This window comes from Trichoderma harzianum, assembly GCF_003025095.1.
Source record: "Trichoderma harzianum CBS 226.95 unplaced genomic scaffold M431scaffold_11, whole genome shotgun sequence".
Lineage (NCBI taxonomy): Eukaryota > Fungi > Ascomycota > Sordariomycetes > Hypocreales > Hypocreaceae > Trichoderma > Trichoderma harzianum.
This window is the reverse complement of record NW_020209259.1, coordinates 430,203-449,327: the sequence shown is the minus strand read 5'-3', so window position 1 is coordinate 449,327 and position 19,125 is coordinate 430,203. Positions and strand designations below refer to the sequence as shown.

The following is a 19,125-nucleotide window of genomic DNA, read 5'->3' as shown; positions in this document are numbered from 1 at the left end:
AGAAAAAAAAAAAGAAGAGACGCAGCGCAAACATGAACGATAATACAGCAGCAGACGGTCCTCCCTTGTTCCGCCCCATTCCTCGCCGGCCCTTCGTCTTCGACCTCAAGTGTTCCACGCCTCAGCCTCAGAGCCTCACGCCTCCCAAGGACGACGAAAGCGACAGCGAAGAGCAGCGCCTCGAAGACGAGATCCTCCTCGCCCGCTTCCGCCGCGACCTGCTCAAGTCTGGCTTCCTCGGTTCACGGCCGTCCGACGACTCTCCGCCCGACTCTCCCACGCTGCTCACACAGTCGCGATCCACCGCAGACCTCAATACCTCGACGCTGGCGGGCATTTACGACTGTTCAGACCAGGACGAGGTCTTCAATGGCGCAGGCGACGATGACGAGGAACTGCACAACCCCTGGGGGACAGGCGCCGGATCGCCGGTGAAGCGGCGTGATAGCCTCAGCCGCGCTACATACGAGCTCATGCGCGATCGGTCGAGACGCCAATCACACGCCAGCACCGAGACAAACCGTCCGAAACAGCCCACAACCCCCGGATCCAGGGCGCTATGGCTGGCTTCACGAGCTCTAGTACTGTTCGTGCTGGGAGCTGGCTACGGTGTGCTCGTCACCCACTTGCACCAAGAGCAGGGTCTGCTTCAGCTATCCGACGCCGGCAGCGGGATGCCACGATACAACGGATCATACACTGCCATGTGGGGGTTTGCGCTCGCCGGCGTTGGCATGGGCGCGCTGCAGCCGTGGGTTGACGGCGAGTGGGACGGCATGTTTGGCTGCGACAGTGGCGAGACAGAAGTCGATTCGGTCGAGTCTACATACGATGATGACGAGAGACAGCCCCTGCCAGAGACAGACTGGGCGCTGGTGATGAGAGCAATCGGCGTTTTCGTAGGCGTTGCCTTTGCAGTTGTGAGTTGAACCCCAGTGTCACCCTCTATGTAGCTTGCGTAACGTAACGTGGTGTAACTAACATAACATTCTCCAACGCAGCGTCGTCTCTCATGGACATCAAGCTCACAGGTCTCATTGGCCGTGGCACTGGCCAACTTGTTCCTCTGGTGGCTGATTGATAGAACCATGCCCGCCCTCGTCGTGTCCACCGTCGTTGGCCTCGCCGGAACCGTCTTCCTGCTGAGCGTCAGCCCCGACATTATCCGTGCGCCCTCGACCACGTTTGCGCAGGCCAACAGCAGCTTCTACGCAGAGCCCCAGGCCGAGCCGGCGATGATGCTGGGCGGAATCGCCAGCCAGGAAACCGTCGAGGCGGGCATCTGGATCCTCAGCGTGCTGTTCTGCACGTGCCTCTGCTTTGGCAACATTGGCCGAAGACTGGCCAGGGGCAGATCAAAGGGTCGCTGGGCTGGACAGCATCTTTACGGCCGATAATGATTAAACGCCATTTTGACATGAACCCCTTTTTTCTCAAACTTTCTTATTGGGTCCTTCTTTTTTGGAATAACCTCGTGGAAATGGAAAACTGGTAGAAAGGTTTCAAAGCGGGATTTCGGACAAAGCATAACTTTGCTTGTTTTTTTGTTTCTTTCTTTTGAGCTGTACTTTCCGGAGCAGCGATATGCATGCATCATCATAGCGGATACCATGGATAGGTATTTTTTATGTTTGGGGAACAATTGGGTATTGACGGCGCTTTCAACAGGGCAATTGGGCAACAGGTATTTGGTGACAATGTCTACTATGACGGAATCTTTTATAGAAGGGGCATTTTGGTATTACAGAAATATCACGACAACATGAGTTTTGGACTGGAGTTTTTCTTACACGGGGGGACTGCCTACGAAGTAGTGCCCTGCAGTAACACAAATTCTCAGATGACTAATTGCCGCTACAAAATGGTGTTTTGTGTTGATTGAACTTGTGAAAGAGTGTATGTAGTGCCGAGGTAAATCAGCTCTTCTAAATGATCTCCGTCAATATACCCGCACGTCGTGCTAGCTTCACCCAACCTCCTCATCATTTTTACCCTTACCATAGAATCAGCTACCACTAGCAACCACATAATATTACTCCTCCACAATATCACACATTTCCCATCACCACGCTAATAACACAACAACCCCCTCTCCCACCAACACACACACAAAACTCACAATCTCAATCACACGCTACATCTCAACAACAATGCGCCGCCTCCCCGCCTGGTTCGTCCGCAGCGGCACCTCCACCGGCCTCCTCTTCAGCCGCGCCTCCCTCCCCCCCGTCCCCTGCCAGTGGCAGCCCATCCTCGCCCCCGCAATGGGCTCCCCGGATCCCCTGTACGCCCGCCAGCTCGACGGCATGGGCTCCGGCATCTCCTCCACCTCCAAGGTCGTCGTCGTCGGGCCCCCGTCATCATTATCCTCTTCTTCTAGCTCCGGCGCCAGCTCCGGGTCCGGGTCCGATGTGGGGCCGACTGTAGACGCCGAGTTCACGTTCGTCCAAGTCGGCATCCGCGACGGCACTCTCGACCTCGCGGGGACCTGCGGCAACATGTCCGCCATAGTCGGTCCCGCGGCATGGGACATGGGTTTCGTCCCGCCTTCTCGGATCGCTTCCCGCGTCTCGTACGACGCAGCCACGCGGTCTCGCTGGGCGACGCTGCGCATTCTCAACACGAATACCAACAAGGTCGTCGTATCACGGTTCCAGCTTGACGGAAGCCCGCTCACGTACTCTCCGCACGGGGACTACGCCATGGACGGCGTGCCGGGGACGCAATCCCCCATCACGCTCAGCTTCTTAGATCCCGCCGGCGCAAAGACCGGTCGGGCTCTTCCCACGGGTAATCCCATTGACGAACTCCATCTTCCCGATGGGAGCACTGTCAAGGCATCACTCGTCGATGTCAGCAATCCAGGCGTATTCATCACCACATCCAGCCTCGGCATCGACGACGCCACAGCAACAACCCTCACCCCCTCCCTCGTCGAAGCAAATGCCCCCCTAAAAGCACGCCTCGAGCAAATCCGCCAAGCCGGCGCCTCCGCAATGCATCTAGACCCCAAGATCGAGAGCGTGCCCAAAGTAGTCATGCTACTACCCCCAACCGCGAAAAAGTCCGCCGAGACGGACATTCAGTGCCTCGCCATGTCCATGGGCCAGGCGCACAAGGCGGCGCCCCTGACGCTCTCGCTGTGTCTGGGCGCTGCGTCGCAGATTGACGGGACGATTGCGGCGGAGATGATGGGGGGCGAGAAGAAGTCTGTGATTAGGATTGGGCATCCGAGTGGTGTGGTGGATGTTGGTACGACGATGAAGGATGGGAGGATTGAGGAAGCTAAGCTGTTGAGGACGGCGAGGGTGTTGATGAAGGGGGATGTATACTATTGAGTGTCATATCATGCATGCATGGTTTTGGAAAGGAACACTTTTGGAGAGTAGAGTAGGACTTCTCTTTGTTTTCATCACTTATAAAGTAGTAGCGTTGCGGCTCAAGCGAAATTGCATTGCGAACCGCATTTATTATATTTAACAGACATATCATCATCTAAGAGTCTAATCTTTCTTTCAACTCGAATTATTCATGTATACATTAACTCATGGAAGGCTTTACTGAAGCGCAACAGGGCAGTTATCAACGTTCTCTTGCCACGCGAGCTTCGCATAAGGAAGCATAAAGTCTACTACAAGTTAGCTTCAAGGGTCACAAAACAACAATTGTCATAGGAGATGGACATACCCTGCGAGGTAAAGCTGCAGTCAATGTAGCAGCTTACCATGTCGGCCGTGTAGTTGGCACCAAGATCCGACAGGATTAACGACTCGATACTACACAAACATTAGTTTCGCATTGCCAATTATCACGCAAAAGGTGGCTTACAAGTCGAAAAAGACCAGGTCAACAACTTCGGGGTCCTTGCCCTCAGGGAAGTTGGCCTGAGCTTGGAAGTAGCCGGGCAGGCTGTAGTTGGGAATGCCAGTGTGCTCTGTGTCGTCACCATCGGTGCCCCAGTCATCAGTGGTGGCATAGCCCGAAGTAACAATCTCCTGACGACGGACGACGCCATGGCTCTGGCGCATCTCGCGTCGGGTGAGGTAGCCCAGAGAGGGATCAGTGCAGGAGTCGCGGGGGATGGGCATCGTGGCGAGATCACGCTTGGCGACGGGACCCTTGTTAAGCCTAAAGTCGTGTTAACATCTCACAATCATGTCTAGATGAGAATAAAGGATGAGCTTACTTGGGCAAAACACTCTTGGCCAGGTCATATGGCACATCGGGGATGTAGAGGAAGACATCACGGAAAGGAGAAACGATAAAATTGTCGTCATAAGTAAACGGTCCCTGGTGCAGATCGAAGCGGATCGCTCCCGTATTGCCAATAATCAGACGCGACTTGTCCTCACGAGTCGTATTAACAACAACAGCAGTGACGGCGGGCACAACAACGCCGGGGAAGATGTTGCTCGAGTTGTCAAAGGGCACGCAGGAGATGCAATAAGTCTGGGGAGCACAGCCATACACATCGCCCAGCTTGAGATCCTCGCGCACCTTGGTAACCTCCCCAGTGACACGCAGGCCAGAGCCATAGTCAAACGCCTGCTCGGTCTGCTTGGTGTGGTAGATGAACGTCTGGCGGTTCCAGTCAAGATATCGGCGCGAATACACAAAGGGGGACTTTGCGCCTGCTTTCGCGGGACGGGTTGGGTTGGCGACGCCGTGGGGGTTCTTGACTCCGTTGTAGCCGCTGTTGGAGGAGCTGAAGCCCGTCATGGACATCCAGCCAAGCGTCTCGCAGTAGCGGCCGGACTCAATGGCCACCGAGTTGTCGTCGTAGACGGCAAAGTCACGGATGTGGCTGTGGCCGCCGAGGATCTGGATAGGGGTGGTGGGATGGACCTTGCGGATCTCGTTGAAAACCGTCTTGAGCGTGTTGGACGAGTCTGTCTGGCGCACGGGGTTGTGGCCAAAGAGAATAAAGACGTCGATGGGGTCGCAGGTATTGACGGCATCGGTGAACCACTCCTCCTTGACCATGTCCGCGGCCTTGAGCACCTGCGAGGCGTTGGAGTTTCCGGTAAAGTCGAACAGGACGCCAAAGGCCATGACACGCAGCCCCTTTTCTGTGGTGAAGTAGCGATGGGTGGCTCCAATGTACTCGTACTGGCCTGACGTCTGGTTGAAGGCCTTGACGTTGGATGTGACATATCGGTCGCCCCATTTGCGCGCCCAATTGTTGAACATTTGGTACGCCACCTCGGACACGTACAGCTCATGGTTGCCAATCGTCAGCAGATCGTAGGCAATCTCGTCAAAGATGGGCATTGACTCGGTGCCGTCGATAGTAGTGGCATCTGAGACGCCATTGCCGTCGTGCAGATCGCCAGTGTCCACCAGGAGCAGGTCGACGCCCATGTTGCCGGCCGTCTGCTTCATACGGCGTGAAAAGGTGACAAAATCACCCCAGTCGGCGCCATAGTTTTGCTCCTTGAGATGGCCCTCCAGCCAGCCATGCGTGTCGGTCCAGTCACAAGATGCAAGTCAGAATGCATGTAGATAGTCAACCAAACCTACGACAACAGCAGTATCGGCATACATACCGTATGGAGAAAGTTGAGCTGACCCCATTCAAGAGGCGCCTTGGGTCCGTATGCCGCATTGGGCACTCCAGGCTGGATGCGCTTGACATGGCGAACATGCTCGACCGTGTTAGTAGGGCCGTAGCACGACGAGTCGCTCCCACAGGCCAGCGCCGTGGGGAGCAGAGCGGCGAGCCCGCTGGCAACGGCGAGAGTCTTCATCTCTTCAAGCGGTGGGCCAATTGACAAGATCTCTGGGCAAACGGGCAGAACAGAGAGACGGAAGGTGGACTGGCACAGAGAGAGAGAGACACTGTCTTATACTATCCGTCATCGGCCACCTCCGGACCCTCGCAATCTTGCCGATCTGCCTCTCCGCAAGTCAGCACAGAGCTCGCCGAAGAACTTGTGTAGCTTGGCATTCACCTCTTTTTTCCCAGCTCTGCAGTGGCCATTTGTCGACCTTCCTAAAGCAGTATCACGGCCTGCGGAATCCAGCGACTGAGCCGATGCAGTGCCACCCCGATCCAGGGCCCGGCAAATCCGCTGTCAGATAGGCCAAGCAGCGTTCCTGGCTGGCCCATGTGGGCTTGCATCGACGCTTGCCGACAAGCATATCGGAGAAGGTTGTTGGGGGTTGGCGCAAGAGGCGTCTCGAACGGGTCACCGAGGCTATTTGAGTTTGGGTTTACGAACGCAATATTAGTCAAGTCACAGCTAGAATAAAATGGTTTGCAGCGGGATATGTTGTTGGTAGGGACTTTTGAAAGAGTCAAAGCTCTGCGAGTGAGCTGATGGTATGGATCTTTTGCTATCCACGTGGGCCTTATCAATCGGCATTAGCCGGTCAATATTCAGACGAAGCAGCATACAGTAAGATCAAAACTCATGATGCAATTGACAATTTTCAAAGTAATTGATCAGTCTAGAAGAAGAAAAAGAAGGAAAATCGAGCTAAAAAAATATATATCAACCAACGAACCATTGCTTCAATGCAGTGTTTCCTAGCAATTCTATCACCCATCTGTTAGCAACCGCTATCTTTGAATACACCGCTTCCATCAAACCATGTCCACCGAAGCTCCACAAGCCTCCGAAAAACCTCGTCCCTTCAACCAACCGCCCTTCTCTACACCCTCGTCACTTGATATGACTTGTACTACTATTCATCGCAATGGACCATCCCTACTACCCTCTCGGCGTCGCCATCCCCAATTACCGCCCAAATGACCTCCCGCTCTCCCGCTCCCTCCCCGTCTTCGGGGCCCTCATCGGCGCCGTTGTAGTTTCGGCCTACCTCCTCGCCGGCTCCGGTTCCGGCTCCGGGCGCCGTGTCCGGCCCATCGACCGGTTTGCCGCTTCGTGGTTTGCCTTGTGTAAGTTGTTTTCATTCATGTGCGCTGAATTTAGTCTAGACACATGGCTAATTGCAGAGACTCTGGGAACAGGTGGCTTCTTACATATCGCCTTTGAAGGTTGGTGCTCATATTGCCGTGAAAACATCATCTCACTTCATCACATAAGCGTCGTGTCTAACTCATCTCATATAGGGTACTACATCCTTTACCGCACAAGCATCTCCAGCAAAAACACGCTCTTCGCCCAGCTCTGGAAGGAATACACCCTCTCCGACTCACGCTACCTCACCTCCGATATCTTCACCGTCTGTGTCGAAACCATCACCGTTGTAAGTCATTTCTTCTACCCTTGAAAATTCTTCACAGAATCATCTAACGCGCGTATTCAGTTCGCCTGGGGACCATTGAGCCTCATCACCATCCTCTGCATCTGCACCAACCACCCGTCCAGACACCTCTTCCAAGTCGTCGTCTGTGTCGCCCACCTCTACGGAGTGGCCTTGTACTACGCTACCAACTGGGCTGAGCAACGCTTCCACGGCGTGTCGTACAGTCGACCCGAGTTTCTCTATTTCTGGATCTATTACGTTGGATTCAACGCCCCGTGGGCCATCGTCCCCTTCTGTGAGTGGCCAGCGCCTGGCGGAGAGGCTTCAAAATCTGACCGTCCGTGATAGTCTTATTGGCGGATAGCTACAGACGGATAGTGACGGCATTCCGAGCATTGCATGAGAAGGAGTCTCAACAAAAGAATGAGTAGAGGGTAGTCGTTATGCATAACTTGCTTGTACAGATTGAGGGGCATCACTGCTGTGACTCTTCTCTCACATTGGCGCTCCATCTCTTCCACTTCCAGCAGATTGACCAACGCACTCTGCGCATTGCTTTGAGCTTGGCTCCTCTACCAATCTAGCCTCACACTTGTACGAGTACGAGTATCATACATGCACAAGCATTAAGCAGGGAACATGCCTCATAGCGGAACAACCTTCAGAGTTCAATTTCTGGCTCGTCCAATCGCGGAACGTCCATCTGGCGCACTAGCTCACCCCCTTGCTTCTCATCCTCAGCCTCACTCTCGTCCAATTCCGCGCCAAGCTTCACGCTTTTATGCAGGCGAATGTCAGTACGCAAGATGGAATAACCCCTCTTCTCCTCAGCCAAGGCCAGATCTACACGGGCGTGCCGCTCCGTCCCGGTATACTAGAGCCAACTTTTCTCCTAGTAACCTTGAAAGCAGCTAGTACCTGTTTTACGAGCTGTTGAGCTCTGTACAAGGATCCTACACAATACGGATATTGTGATGCATACAGATAGTTTCCAATAAAGGAAACCTAAGGCGAGCACGAGAAGCCTATATCCCATTTCCTACTCTGCTGTATAACTCAGCCGCAGGTGGCGTCAAGACTCGTATGATACTGCACATGCGTGCATTTGATTCATCCAGATTATTCCTCTCGAATCATCGGCTGCATGCCCATACATGTAATATTCGGCACTACAAAAGAACCCAACATACTACAGTAGTCTCGCAAAACATACCGTGTTTATGGAAGCCCTCTCTCCTTTGCATCTGGCTTCAGCCCGTAGCAAGCCGATACAGTATTTGATCACCGGTCCGTATGCTATTGGCTTGCGCTCGTACGGCTGAGTATCCCATCAGAAATGACAACTCAGACCGGTCTTGCCTATGCATAATACTACATAGCTGCTTCCAAATCGATCTAGACCCCAATAAGTCATGCAAGGGGGGCCGGATGTCGCTGTGCAGGCATGACTGCGCAGGCTACAAGGATCTGATGCTTTCTTTTTTTCTTTTCTTTTTTCACAGCATTCTTAGCGGAGTTTGTATTCTTGCAGCCCGCTGTAGTAAATGTTATTTTGTAAGGCAACCTTGGCTACACAAGAGCAATCTCTACGGCAGCAACATGGATGTGTAGTATAACTTATGTCCTACACACAGTTTATAATCACAAGAAAAGGCAAATATAGAGTACTTTATGCAGTCAATTGTGAACCCTAAAGAAAAGTAACCAGTGCACTTTGTAAACCTCCGTGCCTATAGCCAACACACTACAAAGACCCGCATGGCAGAATAGAGAATCGTCAACTAGAAGCACAATATCCAAAGAATATGCTCTGGCTAAACCGTTCTCTCTTCCGCCAGCAATACATGTATCTAATAATGACTGCTTTTTCCAATCTTGTCAAACCGCCTCTTGGTTTGACTCCCATGTTTCAAGGAGCAAAACGCTCTACAGCAGAGTACCTCCCATACCTGTCAAAGGAAACTTCAACTCAACCTCAATCTTAATGGACTTGCAATTGTCCGAGTCCTTGGAAACCTTGGTCAAATCATCTCCAACCTTGGGCCCCAGCATGAACCTCTGGTCATCAAAACTGATGGCCTTGAGAGCGATGGTAAAGTTGTCCAGCTGTCCAGTCATAAACATAAGAGCGTTGGCAGGTCTTGTAAGAGTAAACAGGTTCGCGCCATGAGCTTTCAGCATGTCTCGTATGTGGCTCTGCACCCCTCGAACGCTGAGCTGGCACTCATCAGCCACCACCGCGTCGCCGAAATCGGGCCACCGGATGTACACAATCACGTTTCTGAGGGCTGGCTTAGCTTCAACGCGCTGTTTCTTGCCGGGATGTTGCATCGTCAAGCGTTCAAAGTCGTTGACCACCTGCGGTTCGGCTTCGAAAGTGACTGGAGGTCGAACCTGGTCGAAAGAGACCAGAGGTCGAACCTGATCCTTGATAGCCTCAGGCGCAACAGCTGGAGCAACAGCTGGAGCAGAAGCCGTCTTTGCAGCCTCAGCCTCGCGCTTCTCTGCCGCCCTCCTTTCACGATCGGCCTTGAGAATGTTACGAATAAAACCCTCGTCAAGCGGCTCCGGACGACCACTGGGAGTTACGCGGTAGAAGGCGCTCGCCGGTCCATAGTTGGGACAAACGTAGCTCCTCGAGCGAAGGCTGGGATCGGCCTTGATAGAAATAATCTCGTCACACAGGTTCCTGCCACGCCAGAGGCTCTGCGCCCTGCGGCCCCTCGCAAAGGAGCTCACACTAATGCTATCTGAGCTAAAATCGTCCGAACTGTCATAATCTGAGTTGTTCGAGATACGAGGATCGTGAGTAGGTTCAACTGTCGCCTGGGAAACTGGAGTTTTGGACGGCGTCTTCTCCTTCATCTCGTCTTTGCCAGACGCAGCCCTGGCAGCCTTCATCGCTTCAACCGCCTTGCGCTTCGCGAACGGATGGGCGTCAGCGGTTTTGTCTGCCATGTACTTGCTCAGCTTCTCAGCCGACTTGCGGTGCAGCTTCTCCAGCACATTGAGAAACCCGACGCCCGAATCGAAGAAGAGGGTGGACCGGTGGCCGCCCTCTGTCTTGAGGATGTTGACTTTCCACTGGTCAGGGGCCTTGACCTGCGAGAGAACCTCGAAGCTGCAATCCTTGCCATGGATGTACTGGAGGTTGGCTACATTGTCGAAGAGGTTAATATGTCATCCGTATGAAGTAAGGTAGAAAAGTGTTTCAAACTCACATTTGATCAGCTCAATGTAGTACAAGCCGCCATGGTCAGAGGTAGTTGCAGTTCCAGTCATGTTGGTTGCGTTCGGCGGGCACATTGTCAATTGCATGAGTAAACAAACAAGTGAAAGATAAAAGCCAACGTAAAAGAGACAAAGAAGGTTAAAAGACGTATAAACTAAGGTGTCCGTATAATCGTGTATCTAACGGTTGAAAGAAAGAAGAGAAAGAGAGAGAGAGAGTCCCAAGATGGCAGGAGGGTAAACACTACGACTTATATACTCGGAAGAGCACACCTCGATCTCGATCTCGATCTTGATAGGTAATACAAACATCTATCCCGCATTTACTCATCTTACTTCTATTACTATGCATATCTTTCTTATGCCAGCCGCACTCTCTGGTTTCTGTTCATTTCCACGCTTTCACCCCCTTACATGAAAACCCATGCAAGCCAGCCCGCCACTTTGTAAGTGGTCTGCTCTCCCCAAACTCCATACCTTGTACTACCACCATAACAAGCCACCGAGAAGCACATCATCCCATCCTCAGACTAGCTGAGGGCAGAAGAAAAAGCAAAGAAAAACAGGCACGATCCGTCCAGTCCATCCCTAGTCACCGCCAACCTTTCTCTTCCCGAAGGCCAAGCCATATAAAGCAAGCATCAAGCATAACCCCCTAGAAAAAGAAAAGAAAAGGTGAGAAAGCCAAAGCCGAAATCCGTACGGCCGCCGCTCACATGCATATCTAAAGCGTAATACAGCACTCACCGAAAAAAAATTCAGGCTGAGACCTCAACTCGACAGGGGGTAGGCAAGAAAAAAGCAAAGAAAAGGCTGTGAGCTGCATCCTTAGCATCCCCAACTATTGATCATTGCTTTTTGTCTGCTCCCCCAAGTCCCCCAAGGCAGTCTTGTGACTATCTGTGCTCACCATGTCGCAAACAAATCACAGACAGGACCCTTGCTCTCACTCCAACTCAAGATGCTCATTTGTCCGTATCCGAGGCAGGTCTCAGCAAGAGGGCACGTCTGTTCTGCCTACCATTCCTCTCTCTATCTCTCTTTTATCTCTCCGTCTGTCTGTCTGTCGTTATCTCTCTCACCTCTGTGTTCTATTCAAGCTGCATCTCCGGAGATGCAAGATTGTGGCCCCCAATCACTGCCTCGTCTGTCTCTCATTCATCCCACCTGCCCATCCTCTCCTATTCTCTCTGCCGCACTGTCGTCACAGCGCATAGAGGAATGACTTCACAGCCGTACTCGTATGTCTCCGAGACCAATTGCCCGGTCGAGATGAAACGTGCCTGACCAGCATCACGGCCCAAAGCTGTCTCAATCCCTTCGCCCTGCCTTTCCCATCCCGCCCGCCCCCCTCCACTGAACAGCCTCACTCTTTCACTTGTAATCAATCACAAACGTACTTAGAACTCTCTTATCAGCATGAGATCAGCATGAGAGAAGAGCTAGACCAGGTAAAAGGAGAGTCAACGACCAATCACGATATTGCATGTTCATGAAAATAAGACCTGTTGTCTCATGTATACATCACATTCCGTACTTCGTCCGCATAGAGCCTCCCGCGTCCCATCCACCAGGACGTCGTAGGCCGCCATTGTGGCGTTCACATCGCCGACTGATTCGAGATGGGCGGTGGAGATGGACAGAGACATTGGCAGGGATGTGGCACTCCTCTCTATATCCACGTACCTGGATTGGACAGATTGACCACCCAGCCTCTGACTCTTGTATGCCAATCGTAAAATCTCAAGTGTTAGTCAAGCCATCTACTGTGCCGTGTCATAGTCTGAATGGGAAGCGTCGTCACAGCAAGCCATGTGACAGAACAAGCGTTCATCCATTTAGAGGTCAAAAATTGTATTGGTCCAATGTTCGTTCACCGCAGATGTAAATCCATTACCCTCAAAGCTCATTAACAACACAGCCTTATTGGCAGTGTTCCCTGCCCTAGCCATCATAACCCGTTCTAGTCCCATCAGTGTCCAACCTCTTCCCAAGTCGAGTCCGGGGGCATTTTATTTTACAAGCTGGCCTGAAGCCGCTCTAGTCGTGACGTTACGGCTTCAACTAGCGCAGACTCGCGGGACAGTAGTCCTTGCACTTGCTGCAGTTTGCTGCGTCGTATGTCTTGAGGAATACGCAGCTCCACGCTGCTAGCCGGGGATGCGGTGCCGCTCGCCGTCTTCAGGGCCTCGGCCTCGGCCACCAGCTCAGTCTGTAACCTCTTGACCTCCTCCAGCCGCCTCCATACCTGTTTGGCCTGGTTCCTAGGCCCAGCTTCAGCTCCAGCCGGTCCAGATACGCTAGTGTCCATTGCTTTGACCTCCTCTACAAACGCCCGCTCTTTGGTACTGAGTTCACGCGAGGTAGTCTTACTGACCATCTTTCGCAGGTCCTCCATCCGTTGCGTCAGTCGTTCCTGTCGCTCCCTTGCCTCATTGATCCGCCTCTCGTACATTGCACTATCCGGTTCATTGTCCTCTCTTTGAGATCCGTTGATGGTGTCAATCTTGCTCTTGACCTCGTTTGCCTTCCTGACCTGCTGCCGTAGCTCCGCTTGTAGCAGTTCGCATCGGCGAAAGACTTCGGCCGCCGCCACGCCCAGCCGGTATGTCTCATCACTGAGTATCTTATGTGCGTCGGTGAAGAGGGACAGCGTGAGCGGGCTTAGTCTCACCTCCTGGTTAACAATGGTCTTGTGGCGAGATGTGCGAAGGCGTTCTAGCAGCTCTGACACGGCAGACGACTCGCTAAAGGTATGTGGAATACTGTACACTGGTCGGGGTTCGTAAAAGTCCAAAGGTGCCATGCTCATCTCACGCTCACGGGCGGGACTCTCCTGTTGTACGGTGATTGGTTCGTCATCAGGCGTTTCAAAGGTCAGTGCGATGGGCTCATAAGGCGTCGCAGAGAGGAGAAAGTAGCCAAGATCAGGGTCTCGGATGGCAACACAGGCTGCCAGGGGGATTCCGACATCTGCCGCCTGCTGTGCGTATACCCTGTCTCTGGTGGACTGTGAGTTGGCCAAAAGGCCAAGACGGAAGTCTGTGCCAGCCTCAACCTCTCCCCGCAGCTCGCTTTCGAGCCTGAAGATCCAAGGGGCAAGGGAAATGTATGTAATGGCCGCATGGTGAGTGACAAAAAAGTTGTACCGCGACACGACGTCAGTACTAAACACTGGCCAGCTACCCTCGTTGACCTCAACTGGGGTCATGGTATCAATGGCTTGGAATGCCAGAAGCGTGGGGGGCTCCGTATCAGCAGCGCTCAACACATGGCTAAACCTGCTTTTGCCTTTGGGAGGTAGCCACTGGGCCTGGACTCCGTCTGTGTCCAAGTAGACGCGGACCTGACCACTTGTAGATAGCAAGCAAATAAGAGCCAGGGAGAGGCCTTCCTGGTCTCCGTTATCAAAGTCCAGCTCGTCTTCCTCGCCCAGAATAAGATCCTCCGTCTCGGTCTTCTTTCCAATCACCAGGATGTCTGTGATGGAGCTATCCAAGTCATCTCCTGTTTCCGGGCTTGCCTGTAAGTCAAAAGGTCCTTGGAGGCGAGGGATGGCACCGGGCCGCGAGGGTCTGGTGTAGACTTCGAGCGCTGGTTCTCCTGGGATAATAGACTCTATGATCTGAGGCTCCTGGGAATCAATCTCACTCATCCATTGACGTTGTTGTTGCGTTAGAAGTTGCTCTTTGGCGTCCACACTGGGGTCGTCCTCGATAGCAGCCTCGGCGGTAACAATGGAGACCGAAAGAGAAGGAATCAGTGTAGGCGGAGGTGCCCATCGCTGTGGTAGAAGGGGGCTCAGCGCATACACATCGCCTTCGCGCATCGCAATCCACAGTGTCATCGGATTCCAGCCGCCGGAGCCCTTAGTCGCGAAGCTTGCTGCTGCCACCTCCATCTCCAACTCATCGGGCGAGAAGGCTTTGCTGGTGGCCGATACAGACGCAGAAAAATCCTGATCAACGCTGGTGCCATCCACCAACTTCTTGAGGTCTATCGACGTCGTCGGAGAGTCAAACGACCAGCGGTCCTGCGTCGAAAGCTCCCACAGGCGGACCGTTGCGTCGGCCGTGATGGTCACAATGCAAGAGCCGTTAACTCCCAGAGGGTGCCATAGAGCGGACACAACGGCAGAGCGGGAAGTGACGTGGGTCGTAGGCCCGAGTGTGTATGTTTTGGGCTTCAGCGGGCTGGTGTCTTCGCTCGTAAGGTGAGATGAGTCGGGCAGTGCGCAGATGTGTACGGTGTGTGTCGTGAGAATAGCCAGCAGGTTTGTATTGGGCGAGATGATGAGCTGTCGAATATCGTCGGCCACTGGCGTCTTGATTATCTATAGATTGTCGAGTTAGCATGCTCGTCGTGGTCACGCCACGACATATTGATTCCGTTTGTCTTCTCTCTAGAGAACCAATCATCCACTTACCCTCCATCCGCCCGCCGTGTCAGTGCCATCCGTATCAATCGACTGTAAAGTGTCGTCCTCGCGCTTGATCCGAACACCCACGCTGCTCCTCCTCCGCGATTGTTTGTCCGTCCATTCTTCCTTGAGGTAGACCAGATCGCCCCATCGGATCTCCCTGCCCGCAGCAACAAACACTTCCGTTCCGCGTCGGGCAATCGTCCTCCGAGGCCCGGGAAACTGCTTCTTCTTTCCCGGTGACAGGGCCCTGGATCGAAGGGATTCGGCTGAAGGCTCAAAGAGCTGGTTGCCGGGGGCATTTTTCGACAGCCAAGCTGCCGAGTAGCACTTGACCTTTGGCATGGCTGGCTGTTTGTTTGCTGGAGAATCAGATTGACTTCTCTCTTCCCTCTTCCCGTAGATATTCTCTCCTCTCCTGACTCAGCGAAAAATAACCGGCGGAAGCTGTGTTCGTCCTGACGGCTCAAAAGAGAGCGGCGTCTTGCCGGATCCCAAAAAACAATTCAATTCCAAGGCTGGCTTTCGAAGCTTTTGCAAAAAAGCGCGGCTGTCAGCGAAGCAGGAAAGCTTTAGCGCGTTATCTGGGGCAACCTGGTGGCAGGGGATCCACCCGCAATCGCTGTACCCGCCTATGAGATCCGTTAGTGTGCTGTTTCTACAGGTGCCTTGCATCAGCGAACAGGCTCAGCCTTTTTTTTGCTTGTGCTTGTAATACTTGGGCTTGAAGCTTTTAGTCGTCTACCTGCATCAGACTTCATTCACATCAATTGACTTTCTCAGCATCATCTCGGCTTTTGTTATTCTCCCATTTACGCAATCCTCGACAATCAGTCTTACGACACTACTTTGATTTACCGTCGATCCCAATCCTTCCCTCCCAATTCGAAGCTTGCACACCGGTCACACGATGCGCGGCGAAGTTCGAAGCACCGTCGAGCGTCTCGACAGACCGAGTGCATACTATCTCAGCAGAGTGCGTGCAAGCCCGAGCATCAACATCAAACTGAACGTGTACTGAGCGTGAACACTCACCGGCTACTAGAACAAGCGCAGACGCGACCGAGACGACAATGCAGAGGAGCCTGTAGAACCCGCCGTTGATCCCCTCGCAAACGCGACGACTCTCTACGTCGGCAACCTGTACGTTTCAACCTCCCCTGCCTCCAGTACATACTCTAACACGACACTCTCAATAGCTCCTTTTACACCACAGAAGAGCAAGTCTACGAGCTCTTTTCCAAGTGCGGCGAAATCAAGCGCCTCGTTATGGGCCTCGACCGATTCAACAAGACCCCCTGCGGCTTCTGCTTCGTCGAATACTACACCCACCAGGACGCCCTGGACTGCATGAAGTACATTGGCGGCACAAAGCTAGACGAGCGCATCATCCGAACAGACCTGGACCCGGGATTCGAGGAGGGCAGACAGTACGGCCGAGGCAAGTCGGGCGGCCAGGTCCGAGACGAGTACCGGGAGGACTTTGACGAGGGCCGAGGAGGCGTGGGTAGAGCGCTGCAAGGCGAGAAGTCGAGATATGACGATTAGGGTGGAGGAACTGCATTGTTTGTGAAAATCTTATTTTTTGGAATGATACCTTTTACGGGAATAGTTATGGAATTTTTTCTCAGCGCAAGTTTCTATCTTGATTTAATCCATCGCGCCATTTCAGATTGAGCACCACCATCCGGGTATTCCTACAGTCATCCGCTGATCCATGCAACCAAATCGCAGTTTTCTTTCTTTTTCCTCTTCGTCATAACTCCCATACAGCCGTAGTTCCAAAGTACTCCGTCGTAGTGTGCAAAGGTAGTAGTAGTAGGTAATGTACAATAAGTCTCTACTTATATCGTCACAACTGTCGTCCCCATCCTTCTTCAGGTCCTTCTTTTCAATTGCAATTCGCTCGTTGTATAGTCGTCTCAGTTCCATCCCGCATTTAGTATCCAGGAGGGTTGACTCTCTGCGAAACTCTCGTCCACTTTGGCAATTCTAGCAAATCCCCCAGCGTCAGCACTCGTACAACAAAAAAAAATCAAGAAGGGCCACGGCCATACTGTGAATGCCCTTGCGGTACTTCTTCTCCTTCCGGTCAAACATGGTGTACTTGTCCCTCGGCAGCATCTCCTCCTCCACCGGCATCTCGGCCTTCCACCGCTCAATGGCCTCGAGCGTCTGGCCTTTCTTCGCCAGCGCTGCGTCCAGCGTGGCCACGACGCTGTCCACGGCCCGCAGCCGCAGCCTGTGCCGCCTCTTCTGGAATTTCGACAGTCGCCATGGGATCTTCCACAAAAGGCCTCCCGACAGCGGGTTCGTAGCGCGGAATGGGCCAAACATTGTTGTGGCTGCTGTTTTCCCCTTCGTGCTGTGTTGAATGCTAGATTTAGAAGCTTTTCTCTCAAAATGCAGTTATTCCGGGCCTGGCCGCACCGGATTGACCCCTCCGGGATTTGGGGGGCGTGCGGTCCCGGACGGAACAATGATGCGCCATAGCGGTCGCACACACCCTCTCTTCCCAGCTACGTATCTCATCTACTCCAAACAGGCGCAATCCGATAAGCTTGCTTCGACTTGTTATTCCGGCATCACGATACCACAAAACAACAAAAGAACGGACTTCTGAACCAGCTGGGCCCCGCGCATTCGCCCGATGGTTGGCGCTGCAGCACAATGAGCTACTACTTTGCCATTGTCGGCACCCAGGACAATCCCCTGTTCGAGTATGAGTTCGGCACTTCCAAGCAGGGCGGCGACGGCCAGTCTCGCTTCACCGAACAAGTGCGACACTTGAACCAGTTCATTCTTCACTCGAGCCTGGACATTGCCGAGGAGGTGCAGTGGTCGAGCGGTCAGATGTGAGTCTCTATTGCCATTCATTTGGCTACGAAAAGCCCTGTTGCCTAGCCTGCGACCTCTTTCGTTGTGAAAGCTCGTTGTAAGAGAGGTGAGAGATGGAGACAAACGAGGCTGACGTCCTACCGCCCACGGATATCACAGGTACCTCAAATGCATCGACAAGTTCTTCAACAACTACATCTCCTGCTTCGTTACCGGCGGCAACGTCAAGTTCCTGCTGCTGCACCAACCCACCACCCCGACCTCGACGGCAACATCTAGATCGTCGACCGCTATTGGCGCCAACCCGACGAGTCCGGCCACCGAAGAGGCAATCAAGATGTTCTTCACGGAAGTGTACGACAACTGGGTCAAGGCCATCATGAATCCGTTTTACAAGGCAAACATGGAGGTTCGGAGTCCCATCTTTAGAGCAAGGGTAGCAGCTGCTGGACGGAAATACCTATAGATTTCAAAGTTACACGTAAAGAATGAATGGAAATTATAATGATCATGCCAAACATCGCAACTGCACGCACAAACGGAAATTCTTTGAGATGGACGCGTTTCACGGAAATGATTATCGTATTTGTATTCATGTGGTATTCTCATTTATAAGGTCGTCTACCATGACGCCTCCTCGTAAGCCCATTCCCCCCAACGCCAATCGATCAAAGTACAGAAGAGTCCATGTTATTTGCACAGATAACCCCAGCTCCACATCGCCACCGCGCAGACAGCAGAAAACAACGCGTCCAACGCTCTAACCACCGAAACCGTAGAGGGTGCGGCCCTGTCGCTTGAGAGCGTAGACAACGTCCAGCGAGGTGACAGTCTTGCGCTTGGCGTGCTCAGTGTAGGTGACGGCATCGCGGATGACGCCCTCGAGGAAGGACTTGAGAACACCGCGGGTCTCCTCGTAGATCACTAGTAGCCAGACGCGTTAGCCTCTCATTGCCATGATGATGATAGCCGAAGAGATGCAAGGGGATGATGAAAACTTACTGGCAGAGATACGCTTGACACCACCACGACGAGCGAGACGTCGGATAGCAGGCTTGGTAATGCCCTGAATGTTGTCACGAAGAATCTTTCGGTGACGCTTAGCACCGCCCTTGCCAAGGCCCTTGCCACCCTTTCCACCTAAAAACCAACGACAGTCAGCATCGCCATCTCTGAAGTTTCCATCTCGGCTTCACACAACGCGCTTCACGCAATGCAGACAAGTTTGCACAACATCCACGCAGCGCACATGATGATAAAGCAGAGGATCAATGAAAGAATACTTACGGCCAGTCATGATGAATGTATTATAATGTGAAGAAGTTGGGATATATAGAAATCCGTTATAAACGCGTCACTTTGAAAATGACGTTTTTCGCACCAGTTACAGAAAGGGACGAAGTGTTGCGAGAGCGAAGATGCGG

The 19,125-nt window shown here is 52.9% G+C and overlaps 10 protein-coding genes across 10 annotated transcripts; 5 read left to right on the top strand and 5 right to left on the bottom strand.

The window, feature by feature from the left end:
• Positions 1-32: 32 nt before the first annotated feature.
• On the top strand, positions 33-1,397 carry M431DRAFT_92039 (hypothetical protein; the record flags this gene model as incomplete). Its single annotated transcript, XM_024924323.1, has 2 exons — positions 33-920; positions 1,002-1,397. The coding sequence occupies 2 exons, from the start codon at positions 33-35 to the stop codon at positions 1,395-1,397; spliced, it is 1,284 nt and encodes a 427-aa protein (XP_024771346.1).
• Positions 1,398-2,150: 753 nt separating this feature from the next.
• On the top strand, positions 2,151-3,338 carry M431DRAFT_92073 (hypothetical protein; the record flags this gene model as incomplete). The annotated part of the gene is made up of 1 exon (XM_024924325.1): positions 2,151-3,338. The coding sequence occupies one exon, from the start codon at positions 2,151-2,153 to the stop codon at positions 3,336-3,338; it is 1,188 nt and encodes a 395-aa protein (XP_024771345.1).
• A 219-nt stretch (positions 3,339-3,557) lies between these two features.
• Positions 3,558-5,747, bottom strand: M431DRAFT_8011 (hypothetical protein; the record flags this gene model as incomplete). The annotated part of the gene is made up of 5 exons (XM_024922902.1): positions 3,558-3,628; positions 3,688-3,776; positions 3,829-4,128; positions 4,187-5,445; positions 5,547-5,747. 5 exons carry the CDS (start codon positions 5,745-5,747, stop codon positions 3,558-3,560), a joined length of 1,920 nt encoding a protein of 639 aa, XP_024771344.1.
• A 952-nt stretch (positions 5,748-6,699) lies between these two features.
• Positions 6,700-7,643, top strand: M431DRAFT_91931 (hypothetical protein; the record flags this gene model as incomplete). The annotated part of the gene is made up of 5 exons (XM_024924313.1): positions 6,700-6,901; positions 6,974-7,000; positions 7,076-7,212; positions 7,273-7,507; positions 7,561-7,643. 5 exons carry the CDS (start codon positions 6,700-6,702, stop codon positions 7,641-7,643), a joined length of 684 nt encoding a protein of 227 aa, XP_024771343.1.
• Positions 7,644-9,138: 1,495 nt separating this feature from the next.
• M431DRAFT_484635 (hypothetical protein) lies at positions 9,139-10,494 on the bottom strand (the record flags this gene model as incomplete). Its single annotated transcript, XM_024916219.1, has 2 exons — positions 9,139-10,367; positions 10,434-10,494. 2 exons carry the CDS (start codon positions 10,492-10,494, stop codon positions 9,139-9,141), a joined length of 1,290 nt encoding a protein of 429 aa, XP_024771342.1.
• A 1,489-nt stretch (positions 10,495-11,983) lies between these two features.
• M431DRAFT_510822 (hypothetical protein) lies at positions 11,984-15,415 on the bottom strand. Its single transcript, XM_024919545.1, has 2 exons — positions 14,870-15,415; positions 11,984-14,776 (listed from the first exon to the last, which is right to left on the bottom strand). Exons 1-2 carry the CDS (start codon positions 15,206-15,208, stop codon positions 12,461-12,463), a joined length of 2,655 nt encoding a protein of 884 aa, XP_024771341.1. The 5' UTR covers positions 15,209-15,415; the 3' UTR covers positions 11,984-12,460.
• A 358-nt stretch (positions 15,416-15,773) lies between these two features.
• M431DRAFT_8007 (hypothetical protein) lies at positions 15,774-16,411 on the top strand (the record flags this gene model as incomplete). The annotated part of the gene is made up of 3 exons (XM_024922896.1): positions 15,774-15,839; positions 15,909-16,006; positions 16,063-16,411. The coding sequence occupies 3 exons, from the start codon at positions 15,774-15,776 to the stop codon at positions 16,409-16,411; spliced, it is 513 nt and encodes a 170-aa protein (XP_024771340.1).
• A 391-nt stretch (positions 16,412-16,802) lies between these two features.
• M431DRAFT_92759 (hypothetical protein) lies at positions 16,803-17,200 on the bottom strand (the record flags this gene model as incomplete). The annotated part of the gene is made up of 2 exons (XM_024924399.1): positions 16,803-16,855; positions 16,921-17,200. The coding sequence occupies 2 exons, from the start codon at positions 17,198-17,200 to the stop codon at positions 16,803-16,805; spliced, it is 333 nt and encodes a 110-aa protein (XP_024771339.1).
• Positions 17,201-17,408: 208 nt separating this feature from the next.
• On the top strand, positions 17,409-18,235 carry M431DRAFT_148983 (hypothetical protein). The gene is made up of 2 exons (XM_024912786.1): positions 17,409-17,718; positions 17,861-18,235. Exons 1-2 carry the CDS (start codon positions 17,534-17,536, stop codon positions 18,165-18,167), a joined length of 492 nt encoding a protein of 163 aa, XP_024771338.1. The 5' UTR covers positions 17,409-17,533; the 3' UTR covers positions 18,168-18,235.
• A 217-nt stretch (positions 18,236-18,452) lies between these two features.
• M431DRAFT_510819 (hypothetical protein) lies at positions 18,453-19,104 on the bottom strand. The gene is made up of 3 exons (XM_024919544.1): positions 18,989-19,104; positions 18,704-18,841; positions 18,453-18,625 (listed from the first exon to the last, which is right to left on the bottom strand). Exons 1-3 carry the CDS (start codon positions 18,996-18,998, stop codon positions 18,462-18,464), a joined length of 312 nt encoding a protein of 103 aa, XP_024771337.1. The 5' UTR covers positions 18,999-19,104; the 3' UTR covers positions 18,453-18,461.
• Between the last annotated feature and the right edge of the window lie 21 nt (positions 19,105-19,125).

Excerpts from the sequence above, each read along its gene's own strand:
- M431DRAFT_510822 (XM_024919545.1), bottom strand. The coding sequence starts at position 15,208 with ATGCCAAAGGTCAAGTGCTACTCGGCAGCTTGGCTGTCGAAAAATGCC. Across the intron at positions 14,777-14,869 it reads ACACGGCGGGCGGATGGAGG|ATAATCAAGACGCCAGTGGC; the intron begins GTAAGTGGATGA and ends GACAATCTATAG.
- M431DRAFT_148983 (XM_024912786.1), top strand. The coding sequence starts at position 17,534 with ATGAGCTACTACTTTGCCATTGTCGGCACCCAGGACAATCCCCTGTTC. Across the intron at positions 17,719-17,860 it reads CAGTGGTCGAGCGGTCAGAT|GTACCTCAAATGCATCGACA; the intron begins GTGAGTCTCTAT and ends CGGATATCACAG.
- M431DRAFT_510819 (XM_024919544.1), bottom strand. Across the intron at positions 18,626-18,703 it reads TGTCAAGCGTATCTCTGCCA|TGATCTACGAGGAGACCCGC; the intron begins GTAAGTTTTCAT and ends TCTGGCTACTAG.